Genomic DNA, 16302 nt, shown 5'->3' with positions numbered 1-16302 from the left:
GAAGAAATAAATGGATGAAACAAATAATGTTGCTTCGTCAAAGTAGTAGTTGCACAGTGCCTCCGCGAACTTATCGTCCACACATTTAGATGGTTTCTTTGCATATATTTTACTTTCAGCTACAGCAAATCAGTGTGCGGTGCATTGCCGTACGTGGAGACTCTCGACAACTTCGAACTTTTGTGATGCTGTTTTTTGCTTCTCTTTGTGCAGTTAATCGTACAGTTTCATCTTTCTGCTATGAACAATGACAGTACGCTTCTAAACGTATAAAATTTGCTGTACTTGCATTATCAGAATCTGTCACTACTATTCTTCGACCGTGCTTTTGCTGCAAGGCGTCTATCGATTGCCGTATCTGCTTTTTAGTACGCTGGAATGTATTTATGAAGTGAGGTAATATTTTCAAGAAATGCTGCGGAGTGTTCAAAAAATGGCTCTGAGCACTATGGGACTCAACTGCTGAGGTCATTAGTCCCCTAGAACTTAGAACTAGTTAAACCTAACTAACCTAAGGACATCACAAACATCCATGCCCGAGGCAGGATTCGAACCTGCGACCGTAGCAGTCTTGCGGTTCCAGACTGCAGCGCCTTTAACCGCACGGCCACTTCGGCCGGCTGCTGCGGAGTGTCTTGAAAACTTAAAAGTGTATTGAACCGTACTTTTGAAGAGAGTGTCTGTGTTTCGCAACAAAATCAAAATTCGGTAACGAATTCATTGGAAAAAAGTGATAGATGTTGATTTACACGGCGTAGATGACAAGCTTTCTGTGTGTCTGCGATGACGTTTCAGTGACTTACAGTGAGATAATTGGTTCGCAGTGGTAATCTTAAGACGCTTAGGGAGAATCTGGTTAATTGATTGAAGCTTCTTTTAAGCAGTGTCTTTTTGAAAACGTTAAATTCTTTTATAAAATTTTGGGACAGTTTAGTTATCAGCAAACTGAAGGCCAGAGACGTAACTATTAAGGTTGGCAGAAGAGCAGGCTCTTCTGGTTGCAGTGGCGACAGTCTAACGTACCCTCTGTACGGACGCGGGCAGAAAGTGCAGTGGCCGCTGTGTATTTGCGCTGGTGTCTGTCGGCGGGCGGAGCTGACTCAGGGGAGGGAGCTGTCTATTTCTGGCGAACCGATGCGAGCCGGGCACAGCGCAACTCGCAGACTAAGCTTTATGTAAAAATCGGGCACGTCGGAGAGGCCAGAGTTCTTAGCTGGTTCCTCTGCCGAGTCTGCACATCGACGCGTCAACGTCCTTGGTAGGCCTACATAGTGTGTGCGATATCGTCACGTGCCCTGCGTAAAATTTTGCAGGAAGATGCATGAATACGTAATTAGCGCTCATCCCCCCTCCTCCTCCCATAACACACACACACACACACACACACACACACACACACACACACACACACACACAAAGCGCACGGGTAAACCTAGCGGCCAACGTGGCCAAGGCTATAGAAACCATCAGTTCTGTCCTTTTTCTCTTGACTAGCGATATTGTTGTGCCGGCCGCTGTGGCCGTGCGGTTCTAGGCGCTTCAGTCCGGAACCGCGGGACTGCTACGGTCGCAGGTTCGAATCCTGCCTCGGGCATGGATGTGTGTGATGTCCTTAGGTTAGTTAGGTTTAAGTAGTTCTAAGGGACTGATGACCTAAGATGTTAAGTCCCATAGTACTCAGAGCGATTTTTGATATTGTTGTGGTTGAGCAGGGTGAATTGTATGTCAGCATACAGGCAATTTCGCCGTGCGTTTCTTACTTACGTATTCGGAGGAAGTTGTGTGTGTAAGGTTGTGTTACCTAGCTTCCTATCGGGAACATAAGAGAAACTGTAATATTGTACCACAGAGCTCAACTACAGCCTTATTGTGATATCCCTGGGCGCAGTTCGATCACTTACGGGCCTTGGGGTGCCGATATGAACCTAAGCGGAAATTAGTGCGGTTCATGTTCAGAATTAGTCATGCGTAAGGATAGGGAGATAGGGCAGATGAAAAATTGTAGTAAGGTGTAACGGATCGATGATGGAAACCACTAATTCGCAGGACTTCCACGTACGTAAATTTGAGTTTTGGTCTAGAGTTTGGTCGTGATAAGAATTTATTCAGACCGAAAGAGTGACACGGGTTCTCTGAGACATTGTACAGAAAAAGCTTACTGGTAACGTTACGATAGCCGTTGTTTAATAAAAATCCTAACACTACATTGCCTCCTACAATAGCCACAACTTTCCTGCGTGAGTACCGATGCACTTCCTAGTCATTCATTTACGCTTTTTTTTAGTCTCTGTTGTTCATTCCGTAGAAGGAGAGAATATGAAATTATATTGAATTTCCTCATTATGAGAGTACTAAAGGGCGATCTGTTTCAATTGTTAAAAACCATTCAAAAGCCAAGATCGCAAAAAAATATTTTTTATTTAAGACAACCGGTTTCACACTCTTAGGTGTCATCTTCAGGTCTTAAACATTGTTTTTAGTAAAAGAAGTTTAAGGCCTGAAGACGACAGCTTGAATGGTTTTTAACATTGAAATTATATGTAATACTCCGGTGGTTCCTCCCCGACTGTCGCCCCGCCCGCTCTTATCCACGCACATGCATTCTGTTTTATGAATTTTCGATGTCAAAGTTACAGTAATCGCTTTCGTTTCTGTTTACTGCTGATTTATCAACAGGGAAGGTTAGTAGAAGATGATATGTTGGTAGACCCTTGCACCATAGGCAGTTAAGCATTAACTGCCACGAGAAACAACTGGAGTCCGCTGGAAATCTATCGGAAGCGCCTCACGTGTTTGGTTATATCATTGCAAAACTCCTGTTTGGTTGGCTTTCGGAGTTTGTGTATGACTTTCGCATCTTCTGTGGGACGTCAATGGCGCTATCGTGAGCGTTTAATGTCAAGGGCGCGACGCCGCCCCGCCCCACTGGAAACGTATCTGGCGCCTATCGAGCACTGGTGACGGTGGAAATTAAGTAACATATTTTGCATGTTTACCGAGTAACTAGGCACGAAAACAACTAAATTATACGGATAAGAAACTGATCGCCGAAGGATGGTCGATGGTTCTAAATCCGCGTAGCGTTTTTAGGAAAGAGCGTTAGCCAGCAACTGCAGAGCTGATCATCCATTTGCCCTGGAAAAGAATCGAGCGTACATCTAACTACTGATGTTCCGTTAGTATATATTGTCAGCTCCAGCACTCACCTGATGGTCAGAGCTAGCAGCACGATGATGAGTGCCACCAGGACCATGGCAATTAGCACACCACAGATCATGTACACAGTCTCGTTCGGATCTGTGAAACAGAAGAGAGGAAAGCGTAAATTAGTCACCGGTTTGGATACAAACTCTTTGCTGGTATGCTTAAAGGCTTAAGGTACATGTTTATAACAATTTTGGCATCTGAAAACAAAGGCATCTCCTTATAAAACTTAGTAGTGTCTTTTGCTGCTATCGTAGGGATTATTACCTTTGATGATACGTACTTCTTTTTGCAGGGTACCGTTTTAAACAAGATCTTTTCTCTCTCCCATTTTTTTTTAAATTGTCTATTCGTTCCATTAAAACGTTTCGGACATTGATCTAACAGCTGGACATTGCAGTAAGATGTCCATGCATCAGAAATAAACAGTTAGGGTCATAATACAATGTAGCATCATAAAGATCGATACTTTATTATTATTTTAGTCACCGACTTGTAGTACATGTGCATGTATGTTGATTTCGAATAGGCAGAGGTATCGGGCACAGTCTCCTGTCACGTAAATTTCTATGAAAAGTATGCATCCGTAACTGTGTGTACTTCGTCAGTACTGAGTGCTTCAGCCTGCGTTGTAATACGAGTAAATATGGGAGATTTAATGTGAATCGTGTACCTTTCTCTTGACCTGTCGTCCGATCATTGTGTGATCTAATATTAAGTGAAAATTAAGGAGACAGAATTTCGGAGAGTAGTGTAAGTTCGCCGTTAGTGCAATGACTTTAGTAGAGCCATTAAACTGCATAAAGAACATAATCCAGGTAGTATAGCACCATGAAGCCCGAAAGGGCTGCTTGCTGCATTTGCGGTCTCGCTAGCCTCTAATGGCATCTGCTGATAATATCGGTACAGTTACTCGCAGGCTGGCTGCAAGGCATCGTAGGTGAAGGAGAGCAGAGCGTGGTCCAAACCAACAGAGCATCACAGTGCAGCGCAAAAACTGTCGCGTGTTTCACCTAACATGTTTACGTATCCCGACTCAGTTGCAGGAAAGTTACACACACACACACACACACACACACACACACACACTCTCTCTCTCTCTCTCTCTCTCTCTCTCTCTCTCTCTCTCTCTCTCTCTCTCTTCTCTTCAGTATATACACACACTGAAGGAAATGTGTAACTTTACTGCAACCCAATCGGGATTTTGATACGTAATCGTGTTGTTAGATGAAAAACGCGACATTTTTTGCGGTACACTGTGATGTTCACTTAGTTTGAAGAACTCCCTGCTGTCTTTCCCCTGCGATGCCTTGCAGCCAGCCTGCGAGTAACTGTACCGATATTATCACTAGATGCCATTAGAGCCATCTCCGCTAGAGAGACCGCAAATGTAGCAGCAGCCCCTTCGGGCTGCATGTTGCAAGACTACCTGGTCTCTGTCCCCTACGCAGCTTAATGGCTTTACTGAAGTCATTAAACTAACGGTGAACATACAGTCCTCTTCCCAAATTCCTTCCCCTTATATCGTGAACCTAACAACACGCTACTGACGATGCACACGACAGCTGCAGTGACACAGTTATAGATACTTCACATACAGGGTGTATCATAATTAATTGCGTAAACGCATGCAGTTGAAAGTACACAATACTAGAAGCTAAAAGGTCTCAGTATACATAGGGCCGAAAATGCATACACTGAGAGCTACGATCAATTTTTCATCTTAGGTATTGTAAAACAAATCTCTTATGCTGCACGTTCTTTGCCTTCCATATTTTGGGAAGAGGTAGTTTGGACCAAAATAAGAAAAAAAATTTCCAGCAAACATCTGCTCTAATACGCATACCTTAAAAGTTACGAGCACTTGGTCATTAGAAGAGCTGTGTTTCAAAGGAGCAAAGATGAACAAGTGCTCATATCTCTTAAGGAATGCATTTTAGACCACAAGTTTACTGGACTTCATTTTCTTGTTTTGGTCCATACTACCAGTTTCCAAAATATGGATAGCAGAGAACTTGCACTAGAAGAGATTTGTTTCACAGTATCGAAGATGAAAAATTTCTCATAGCTCTTAAGGTTGCATTTTCGGCCCTATGTATACAGAGACTTTTTTGCTTCTAGTATCGTGTACTTTCAACCGTATGCGTTTACGTCATTAATTGTGATACACCCTGTATATACCCTATATAGTGCTTGTTGTGCTAAAAAGAGATTCCGGTACTGTGATCTACGGCGGATCTTGTTTTGAAATTTAGACGTCTTAAAACGTTAGTTTAACGCTCTTTTTGTCAGAGGTGTGGGTACGACATACCGGCGCGTACCGTCAGTGTAATATATGAGAGAGAGAGAGAGAGAGAGAGAGAGAGAGAGAGAGAGAGAGAGAGAGAGAGAGAGAGAGAGAGAGAGAATGAATATATGTAAAGCTCCTGCAAGAATTTTAAACAATAGTTAGTCGTTGCCGGACCGTATTACGAGTAAACTAAAGAAAATTACATAGGCGTAGGTTTTCACAGCTGAAGTCCATTTCATAGATTTCAGCTGGCTGCGATGTTTTATCACATAACAACGCGATCCGACTGCTAGAAGAATTTTGTGGAAATGAAGAAAATTACGTCCATCTTCCCTATTAAAATTAGACGAAGCGAGTTATTAGAAAGATTAAAGACACTACAAGGAAAATGTTCTTATCTCCGACAGACAATCCCGGTGTCCGTTGCCCGTGTCTTCAGTAAGCCACTTCAGACAAATGTTGGGTTTTGTTCCTTAAACGGATTAAAACAGACCCCTGCTTCCAACTTTCCCCTAGTGAGCTGTTACCTTGTAACTGCTGCCCATCATCGAGACGTGAAACTTCAGGCTAGTGTACCAACTTTCATGTAGTCTTCAGTTTGGCGCGATATTGGTGAACTGTCAGCGGTATACCGTGACCTGGTCGTCAGTTATCACGTAATGTATGCAGTCTCTGCCTGAAAAGTACTTAAACACGTTTTTACGGAATGTAGGTCTGGCACGCCAGTTAGGAATTTTCCTATTTTGAAATCTGTAGACTTTGGGAGGTATTGAAGCCTGGAACCATGAGACAGTACGCTGGCAGAAAAGCAGTGCTTGTGAGGTAGACTGTATGAAGGTACATTAGATCTTAGATCCAGTACAAGAGTTGCGTTGAGAGACGTCGCTGGAAGTGATGTCTCTAGGCGCGGCTAATTGTTTCCAAGAAAGACTGATGTAAACAATACACAAGGGGGACAGTAGTGTCGCGTGACAGCTAGCGGCGATGTTAGGGTCCTGGACGCCCCGACTCACGCATGGCCGAGTGCTTACAAAATGCGTTTTCCTGCGAACCGCATAGTGAAGTGCAGGAGTAACACAGAAAAATCCCACTCAGAGTAAAACCGCTTCCTGTTTGTTGACGGCAAGACGAATAAGGTGACGTCTAGTGTTTTTTCCTCTTGTTTCTTTGTGTTTTTTTTCCATTAGTATTTTTCTTACAGGCGTTCAGATTTTCACCGTCTAAAACTTATTTTCTAATATATGATGTTATTTATCTATGGATTTCATCACAAAGAGAGCAGTGTTGAAGGGAAAAAGGAACCCCTTGGCATTTCATTGCTTTAGTCTTACTTGCCAGTATCAGGTTAGATAAACTTAACTCTGCTGTAAAGTCCTGCGCTTAAGAACAGTTTGATAGTCGCAGCTAAAGCTTTCACTGATGAAGCATGGATTTTTAAGTCGGAGCTCAATCGCTAATTCTGCTGTCTGTCACTGTCACTGCCTTTATCGAGGTCTTATGTAAATCACATTGACTGTCGTATATCAATATGTTGACATGATTAGGCCGAAGAAGAAATTCCCGGTGGCACAAGAGAGAGACCTAAAAGTATTAAAGTCTCATCTAGTCTCGGTTAACGATTACAGCAGTCGGAGAATTTTTCTAGTGCGAATGTGGAATGCGGTTCCATAACTCGTCTGTGAGCCATATGTAACGCGCGACGAAGCACTAACTACTTGTACACTGCCTGGAATAGGAGTTAGGATGGATATCGGTAGTTTGGCCTGATCAGTGCACCTTTTGTTTTGCTTTGTTCGAGTAGAGTTTCACGCAAAAACGGAAGTGCAGTTGCTCTGACGTCCAGGCATCTTTCTGTAGTACAATGTTTCTGATTAACAGCGAACTTGGACATCATGGTGCCATTACACAAATAATTAATGTGCTTGTTACGCGTCCAGCCATACAAGGTGTTTCCCAGTTCATGTTCCTAGAAGTTGTAGAGCGGATTTAGTAGACCATGTTTTACATAGGAACCTCTGTCCGAAAACGTCATCCAAGGGCGCTACGTAGCGTCAGAGTTGTAGGCACCGGCGCATGTAAATGTATATATACACAGGGTGAGTCAGGAGGAAAGGTACGTGTTTTGCCAGGTGGTAGCATTAGTGATTCTGAGAAAAAAAACTTGTTGTGGATATATGCCCTATTCCGAATAGTTTCCGAGATAGAACACTTTTAATGTACATTTATATTTATTTTCTGTATTATTCATTGTCATTGTGTACAACATACCACAGTAATATAGAGGAAGTTGAGACGAACATTTTGATACTGGACGCTTGTGGCCTATCAAGTCGGAAACTACCTCAAAGTGGCCTACAAAAAGCACATAAGCTACAGCGCACGCGCGTCGTGCGAGTTTTTCAATATTCTCGCGATCTCTCAACGCAAACTGTTGTCCTAGACAAAAATAAATAGGATCTTTTTTCGTAACAAATTTAATTTAGTTTAATTGTGTACTGAGACATGTTTTCGTTGGAGTGTGCGGTTTCAAGTTATTAAAGAAAAACGTACAAAAGTGATATTAAACGTGTTCTGTCTCGGAAACCATCCGCAATAGGGCCTATGTCCACGTGAAATTTTTTGTTCAGAATCACTAATACTATCGCATCTCAAAGCATGTACTTTTCCTCCTGACTCACCCTTTATATACAGGGTGATTCCGTGATGGTGATAAAACCTTCCAAGGGTGATACAGACGGATAAATGTATCAAAACGGTTTTCACTTATAACTGTCGATTCGTTTGTTTCCGGTACAGGGACCCTTACCTCAAATTGATACATTTACCCTTCTCCCTTCTTGAAAGCGTGTAACACCATCACGGAATCACCCTTTATACGTATACATCTTTTACGGCGCCGGCGCCTATAACTTTGAGTCTCTACAACCTCTAGAAATGTGTTAACATAAATTGCGGAACATCCTGTATATCTCTCTTTTTCTTTTTAGTGTTTCGGAATATTTCCGGTGGTGTTACTTTACGGAATGTCATCTCCGTGCACGATCATTTATTGACAGCATCTTATAAGATAATAACAGCTACCACATCATTTCCACAATGCGATGGCTTCTCATAAATTATTCTGTAAATAACGAAGCAGACCTACTCAGGGTACCATTATTGTCATAGGTTAAGTTTATAGATCTACAACTAAAAATGTAGCACATATAACTAGAAATACAAGTTCCCTGATCGTACATTTTATTGAAGACTATCATAACTGGCTACAGCGTGAAAAGCTGAGAGAACAACTGACTTCGGTCCATTTGATAGGGTTTCTTAGAAATGGTCTTTTCGACAGGTGGTGAAAGACCGAGCAAAAATAAAGAGAACAAGCTACCTCTGTCGCATGAAATGATGTGACCAATTTGTCTGCGACGTGTCTGTTAAATTACCACTACATAGGCAGAGGTCCGCATTCATATATCTTGGTCCATTACCGACCTTCGACACGTCACTGCATGTGTACAGATATGTGTGAGGAAACCAGAATGCTTGCTGCTGCATCGATTAGTGACTTGTCGGAGACAATTAGACTCCATCACATTCACTAAACGTTCACTCTTTCCTCTGATTTCCTTCACTCTCTGGGAGAATTTTAGTGTCTTAAGATAATGTACAGCGCTTTAAACAGCTCCGGGAGACGGCAGTGTATTTAACAGATTTGCTGCAGATAATCCTATAAACACACACAAGCAATTGCCGCAGTCCAACGGTGGACCACGTCGTTCGCAACTGCCTGTTAGCTGTATGTTGTTTACTGCGTCAAACTATTCCAGAGCGCTGTAAGTGTTGCCGATGATAATCGAAATTATGCTCAGAGCATGTATGTACGATGAGACATGGTTCGAGGGCGACGCCAATGAGCAGTTATAAAGGGTTACTCTAAGATTTGAGGTCTTCCTGATTAAGGGCCCGTCCTGGTCTAAGTCCATATTCTTTCTGGCCACTTGCAAGTGCATTTTTTACGTAGCATTCGGTTACAAAGTGCAATGAAAATGGTATTTGAATCCTCGCGGTAAAGTCTGAAGTACGCATTGTCGATATGGAAGTGGCGCTACAGCAGCCGTATCTCCCGTCTGAAGTGTTTTGATTCGCTACTTCGTGATCGTTCGGCGAAGGGCTGGTTAGATAACGCTTATCCGTCGTTCTTGGAATACGTCATTACAAAGCTGAAAAAGTTGAAAGAATGTCCAGGTATCTGTTTGTGGATGACGCGCAGATAGCTGCACTCTTGAAATCATGTGATGCTGTCTTGAAAACTTGACGCAAGTATGAACAAGCTCCGAATCTCGTTGAGTGTTATTAATTTCGGTGTTCGTTCTTCTTCCCAGAATTCCAATATACGGATACATCGTCGTTTCACAAGTGAAAATCTCACTCGCCGAGTGGCTTGGATCATCATCATCTGTTCACTAGTTTTCAAAATCGTCGTAGACGCAGGAAAGTTACTTAATGCCGGAAACTGGGCTTAACTCTTCCTTTGTTGTAATTTAAGAAACTTTTTAGTGGAAATATGATTCAATAAATTGTGTTTTAAATGTCATTCGACGGTCGTCTCCTTCCGCAGAGTAGCATAAGTAACAGATTGTTATCAAACGTAAAGCCAAACTGAGATAGAGGATCTATACCGTCATGCTTCCCCACGTATTTGTTGTCTTCCTTCTTTTGGTAGCACAGTAAAACAGAAGTTCCATTGCTTTGTGACGTTGCCGGAGACAAGTCTGTAAAAACTAATATGCCTCAATATTCAGTCAATTGTCTTAGGTACTTTCGGAAAAGCGACGGGCTCTGTCTTCTCTTCGTTTTTCCTCCTGCTGACGTTATTTCAGTAGACATTAGAAGATAAGAGCACGTATACTGATTGTCCAGCTAGCATGATTTCCATTCGTTGACAAACATTTATATTTAGCGGAGGCCTGTACGTCATAACTGTCCGTAGAGTGATAAGAATCTCAGAATCTGTCAATCTGATTTCAGAATAACAAAATCAATGCCTTTTAATAGCTGAATGTGAGAGGTCGAAGATATTCAAGCACCTTCGTGATTCGCAGAATACCTTGAGTGGAACGTCCGTTGCCTTGCGAAACGGCGACAATACGTGAGCAGTTGGAAGCAGCTGAATGAGGGAGCATCGTAACGTGTACTTTCTACAGATTCACTAAGTCATGGGCCTTACGTGTGTATGATAGCAATAGCATCTGTTGGTTCCACTAACTAATCCATCTATTAGCAATATCTTTCTTTCTGTTAGCAATATCCTTCTTCTCTCTCACTGCATGAGGATGGAAACATGAAGTAAAAAAATGGTTCAAATGGCTCTGAGCACTATGGGACTCAACATCTTAGGTCATAAGTCCCCTAGAACTTAGAACTACTTAAACCTAACTAACCTAAGGACATCACACACACCCATGCCCTAGGCAGGATTCGAACCTGCGACCGTAGCAGTCCCGCGGTTCCGGACTGCAGCGCCAGAACCGCACGGCCACCGCGCCAGAACCGCACGGCCACCGCGGCCGGCAAACATGAAGTAACGCCTATGAATAAAGTGTTGTACATTAGAGAGGAGGAAGGGGGGAGGCTTCAGATCCACACTTTGCTTGAGTTGAGCGTTGAATTAAAGGAACGAAAACTTGCCTTAGTCTGGCAGCTTTTAAAAGCGGCACTTGCAAGCTTGCCGACCGGTGTGGCCGAGTAGTTCTAGGCACTTCAGTCTGGATCCGCGTAACCGCTACGGTCGCAGGTTCGAATCCTGCATCGGGCATCGATGTTTGTGATGTCCTTAGGTTAGTTAGGTTTAAGTAGTTCTAAGTTATAGGCGACTGATGACCTCGGAAGTTAAGTCGCATAGTGCTCAGAGCCATTTGAACCATTTGAGCTTGCAAGCTCTTAATGTGATGAGGGCGTCACATTATGAGCTGTCCAGCCTAGAGCAGACGGGGCCCTTGATAATGGCAGAAAATCGGTCCTGACCGGCTGCCGCGCTATAAGGTCGTCTGGGGCGTTCGATAAGAGTGAAGCCTGTGAATGAGATTCTTGCCCGAGTACTAGAGTTTACGTAACAGCCCACGCCGGCGGATGTGATAAAACTGAGGCCGGCGGGCGCTAAACAGCAAGGCGTGTCGCCTTCTCGGGCGGAAATTGGGTAACACCGTTAATTACGGCAGCTTTGAAATGGAAATGGAGGATGGGTGAAATGAATTGTTTTGCTTTGTGGGCAACAATTCGATTGTTGCATTAAATAAATACGCGAAATCTAATGCCTCACCTAACTCTGATTTTGAACAATATTGAACGGAAAGGAAGTAGTGTAAGTTATGCTCACCGATGAGTATACGTACCGACGTTGTAAATTTTACTTACTGGCGTTAGCGACGAAATCTAGCAGGCAGGCGACCAAAAGTAGAGTGCAAAATTAGGTGAAATATCATCACTCTGCCAGCGTCACTCCTGTTTCCTGTGGATTGTTTCGTTGCATCCCTTCTTCCGGCCGCCGCTCTGCTGCGGTGGTTTCTTTTGCTGTGGCACCCCCTCGGAGCGCGGTATCTGCCCCGGGTTGTCGTGGAGACGCGCCGCCTTGTGTGTGTATGTGAGAGAGAGAGGTTTGGAGGTGGTCTGAAGGTGGCACCAAGGGCGCGAGCGGCCAGGGCCCGGAAATGCCGCCAGCACTCACAGGCTTTCCCCGGACCGCCGCCGACATCAGCGGCACGACACACTTGGCGTTTACCGTCTTCGTACAAGACATCGTACGTCCTGCGGCCTATGCTTTATGCTTCCATATGTTTGTCTTAGTTGGGACCCTGACGAATTGTGGCGCTGGCCATACAGCCTTGGCATCCGTCCTACTTTACCTCACACTACTTCACGTAACACACGTTAACCGTCGCTCCATTCGCGCTTTATCCCTACTGTGCGGCCACCTGTTGTGCAGACATACATGTGACTCCAATGCCACTGTCATTGACGGATGACTTGGGCAGCCAGCTCAAAGGTAGAAAAGCGTATACGACTCTGTTTACACGTTTTCGGGGAGCTTTCCTCGATCTCATGACAAAACTCAGGACTGGAGGTAAAAACTAAAAAATGTAGCGATTCACAATGAATCCTTCAATCTTCAGCGTAGTGTACATTACTTTTAAACTTATAAGTAGATTAAAGCTGCTTACCAGACCAGGACTTGAAACATTGCCGCAAGGAAAAAGTTAGGGAACTTTACTATTTCAGTAGTCGCCATAACTGTTAATACAGTTACCCCACTGTGAGACAAGATGACCAGATCTTCATCAAAAAATGTTTGCAATTGTCTACAGAACCATGATTTTACCCAGGTGTGCACCTCTTCGTCCGAAGCAAATCGACGGCAACGAATGTCTTCCTTCAGGGCTCCAAAAATATGGAAATCGCATGGGAAAAAATCGGGACTGTATGGAGACCATGTAAGGACTCCCAATGAAAATTGCAGCGTAGTCGAAACAACATTCGCGACAAATAGGCCCGCTGCAGACATTTCGCTGGGAAATCCTTACATTGTCTCCATACAGTCCTGGTTTCTTCCCATGCGATTTCCATATTTTTGGAACGCTGAAGAAAGACATTCGTGGACGTCGATTTGCTCCAGACGAAGAGGTGGACGGCTGGGTACAATCATAGTTCCATAGGCAAACGCAAACATTTTTCCATGAAGGCATTGACAGTCTTGTCTCGTCGTAGAATAGATGTATTAACAGTTACGGCGATTTCTTCTGAAGTGATAAAGTCTACGTACTTTTTTCATATGTCTCGTTTTCATTACAATGTTCCTTATATTATCGACTGAAATGTATTTTTCGGTATTCAGCGAGTAAGAACAGCATCATCTCTCTCAGTCCTTTACACAGGGCGGTAAACGGTACTCACTTTTTGTAAGGTATATTTTATGTAGTAGATAAATATTTAGCATGTAAACGGTGAGATAGTTGTCTTCATTAATCATCTGCATTATTGAAAGCATTACTCTCATACTTTTGTGGATCTGTCAGCTCCAAACCTATCCTTCATTTTGTTACATTTATTTGATGCTTTGGTACTTGTTTTAACATCTGCAACGCCACTCTCCAGCGCCCATTCTTGTCGAAAACTGTGTATCTGCAAACTGACTTATCGCTGTCTACAGTGATTATTCTAAGGTTACACACGAATGTGACATACACAGGTTGGTATACGTCGCATTCACATGCTGTCTTAGTCTGTGTGCGCTAATGATGTGAGGTTGCAGCGTGATAGCTTTAACTCATGTAATCGAGAGTGGGTGCTTGAAAGTGGCGGATCAAATAGAACCAATAAAAGGAAGTGTAGATGTGGAACTACTAATTCCAGAAAATTATTTTGTCGCCTACGAACCGACAAATAAAATTAACCTTCTAAAACAACAGAGAAAATAATAGAAAAACAGCAGTTCATTCTCCAGATTTCTCCATTTCAGCACTCCTTAGACTGTATGGGTGGCAAATTTTCTTCATTCGCAAGATGCGTTCAGAGCGGGAGAAGATAAGCCTGCGGTCACTGTACTGGAAAATTCCTCATCTCGTGCCAGCAAGATAGTGTTACTTTCATCTAATTTAGCTGTCTACTCGTACCAAGGCCGTAGTGTTCCGCGATATTTGTTGAAAAGCTAGCGTTCATTATATCACAAAAATATTATTGTTTTTCCCTGAGAGAAATTTTATCTGAATATTGCGTTGTATGACAATACGTAGTCGGGATACTGGCTGACGTCATTAGATTTTACGTTTTGCAATGTGACTCTTGATTAGGACTTATTTACTCATCCAGCAGATGTGATATCTTTGGCGAGTTACTACGTGTAACTGAGGTCTCTGTTCGCCATATAGTCGTTCAATTAATGTCATAACGTGATACTGAAAGAAAAACCCTCTCTGCCCAATTTAATCGCTCAGAGAAACGAATTAAATTGTAATTGGTAATAAAACAGTAGTAAATCATTTCAGAAGACTTTATGATTGAAACTGACTTTTTTTGACGACTTCCAAAAACGCCTGATAAATAATGGATACCTTTCGAAAACCTTGGTCGGAACTAGATAGTGGAACTATTTGCAGTTTATTTTTTGAACAATGATGTCTGTTGTTCTAGACAAAAATTTGAAAGTGTGTGTGTGTGGGGGGGGGAATACTTATTACCATTCGTTACGCCGCTTATTGCTGTTACACATTGTTGAAACGCACAATAATATATTCTGTTGGATAATACTGTGGCGTGTTCTTATTTGAACTACTGCAGTGAACCAGAATCGTGCCATTCCCAAACATCCAAGTTCATCTCTGTGTTGATATGGATTGGCGATGCTGTTGTTTTGATACTATTACAGTTGTTTTTCTTTTCACTGTTTTGTTGTCTGATAATACAGTATATCAAAAGTAGTTTGATGCTCGACTTTTTATTCTGTGATCCATGACTTCTTAAATGTAATAAAAGTATGACGTCTGTAAGTACTGCGCGAATCTGCACTGTTTCAAAAATTAAGAGGAAATGTAAGATGTGGAGAAAACTGATTAACGTTTTCCAACGAAAGCCACAAGGAAAACATGCACTTGCAATGACGTATGCGGAAACAGGAAATTATTATATTATAAAGTCTCGTAATCGGCTCGGCTTGTGATAAAAAAAGGTGGCCTCGGTTGTCGAGAGGTGATCCATTTTTTGAATTATTTTTAGGAAGTACGCTCTGAAATCGCTGACCTAGAAAACTTGTGAGTATGCTGTAAAATAGCACGCTGTCGTTCGCTCCGGCGTGTTGAACTTCGCAGCCCAACAACCAGCGCCCTGTTATGACAACGAGCAGCCGCCTCGGCTGCACGTTGCAACATTTGTTTTCGGTTTTGCCATAAACAAAACATAGCGCCACGGGGAGAATTCCCCGAACCCCGCTATTCTGTTTGCGTAACTCGTACGGCACCTATCGTGCTCGTGGCTTATCTGCGGCAGCGTGCGTAATTTGCCAGATAAGGCTAATGATTTGCTTGATGGATCACCCCATGTACTCTGCTCCTACTGCGACAGGTGTGTCCTTTGCCCCCTGCTGCGCGTCTGTACTCGGGCGCTCGTCGTTTCAGTCGGTATTGGGTATGCATTTCTGTACTGGATCGTCGGATTCAGGACTCCTGTATGCTGTTGTAAGGTCGAAAAATGTTCGAATGTGTGTGAAATCTTATGGGACTTAACTGCTAAGGTCATCAGTCCCTAAGCTTACACACTACTTAACCGAAATTATCCTAAGGACAAACACACACACACACACACCCCTGCCCGAGGGAGGACTCGAACCTCCGCCGGGATCTGTAAGGTCGAAGCATCGAAATAAGTATGGAACGGCATCAGCTGGAGCCCACGTGGCTGAAAGGTGGACCGCGCGATCCGAGGCGCTTCGTCAAGGACTGCAGGCTTGGCTTGTTTGGTTTGGAGGTTAGACTCAGGCATCAGCAATCAGCGTATTCGAACTATGTTAACGTAAGAATTATATAACAAGTGGGACGTGGAACTAGTGGAAAGGTCAGTGGCCAACAGCTGCAGAAATGAGAAGCTTAAGTTATTTATAGCAAAAAAGGCAATTGCGTTTACTTGACTGTGAATTGCAGTCTGTGGCCTATCTGTAGGACGAAAACAAAAACTATGTGCTCCAACTCTACATTAGACTGTAACGATGACAGAACACATGCAAATGTACTTTGAAACGATGCTGTCATATTTCCAAGGATGGGTGAGCAGCT

The 16302-nt window shown here is 43.1% G+C and overlaps 2 protein-coding genes across 2 annotated transcripts in view; one reads left to right on the top strand and one right to left on the bottom strand.

Moving 5' to 3' along the window:
• Positions 1-16302, bottom strand: part of LOC126412396 (uncharacterized) — an 833005-nt gene that overhangs the window by 5579 nt on the left and 811124 nt on the right. Inside the window, exon 4 of the mRNA XM_050081978.1 lies at positions 3207-3297. Within this exon, the coding sequence (XP_049937935.1) occupies positions 3207-3297 (91 nt within the window). The remainder of the gene's footprint in view (positions 1-3206; positions 3298-16302) is intronic.
• LOC126412380 (PAX3- and PAX7-binding protein 1) overlaps positions 1-16302 on the top strand; it is a 178641-nt gene that overhangs the window by 83232 nt on the left and 79107 nt on the right. The window lies entirely within an intron of this gene.

The sequence above is a fragment of the Schistocerca serialis genome, chromosome 1, assembly GCF_023864345.2.
Source record: "Schistocerca serialis cubense isolate TAMUIC-IGC-003099 chromosome 1, iqSchSeri2.2, whole genome shotgun sequence".
NCBI classification, from domain to species: domain Eukaryota; kingdom Metazoa; phylum Arthropoda; class Insecta; order Orthoptera; family Acrididae; genus Schistocerca; species Schistocerca serialis.
Note: the sequence above shows the minus strand (reverse complement) of the source record. Positions and strands in the feature narration are given on the sequence as shown.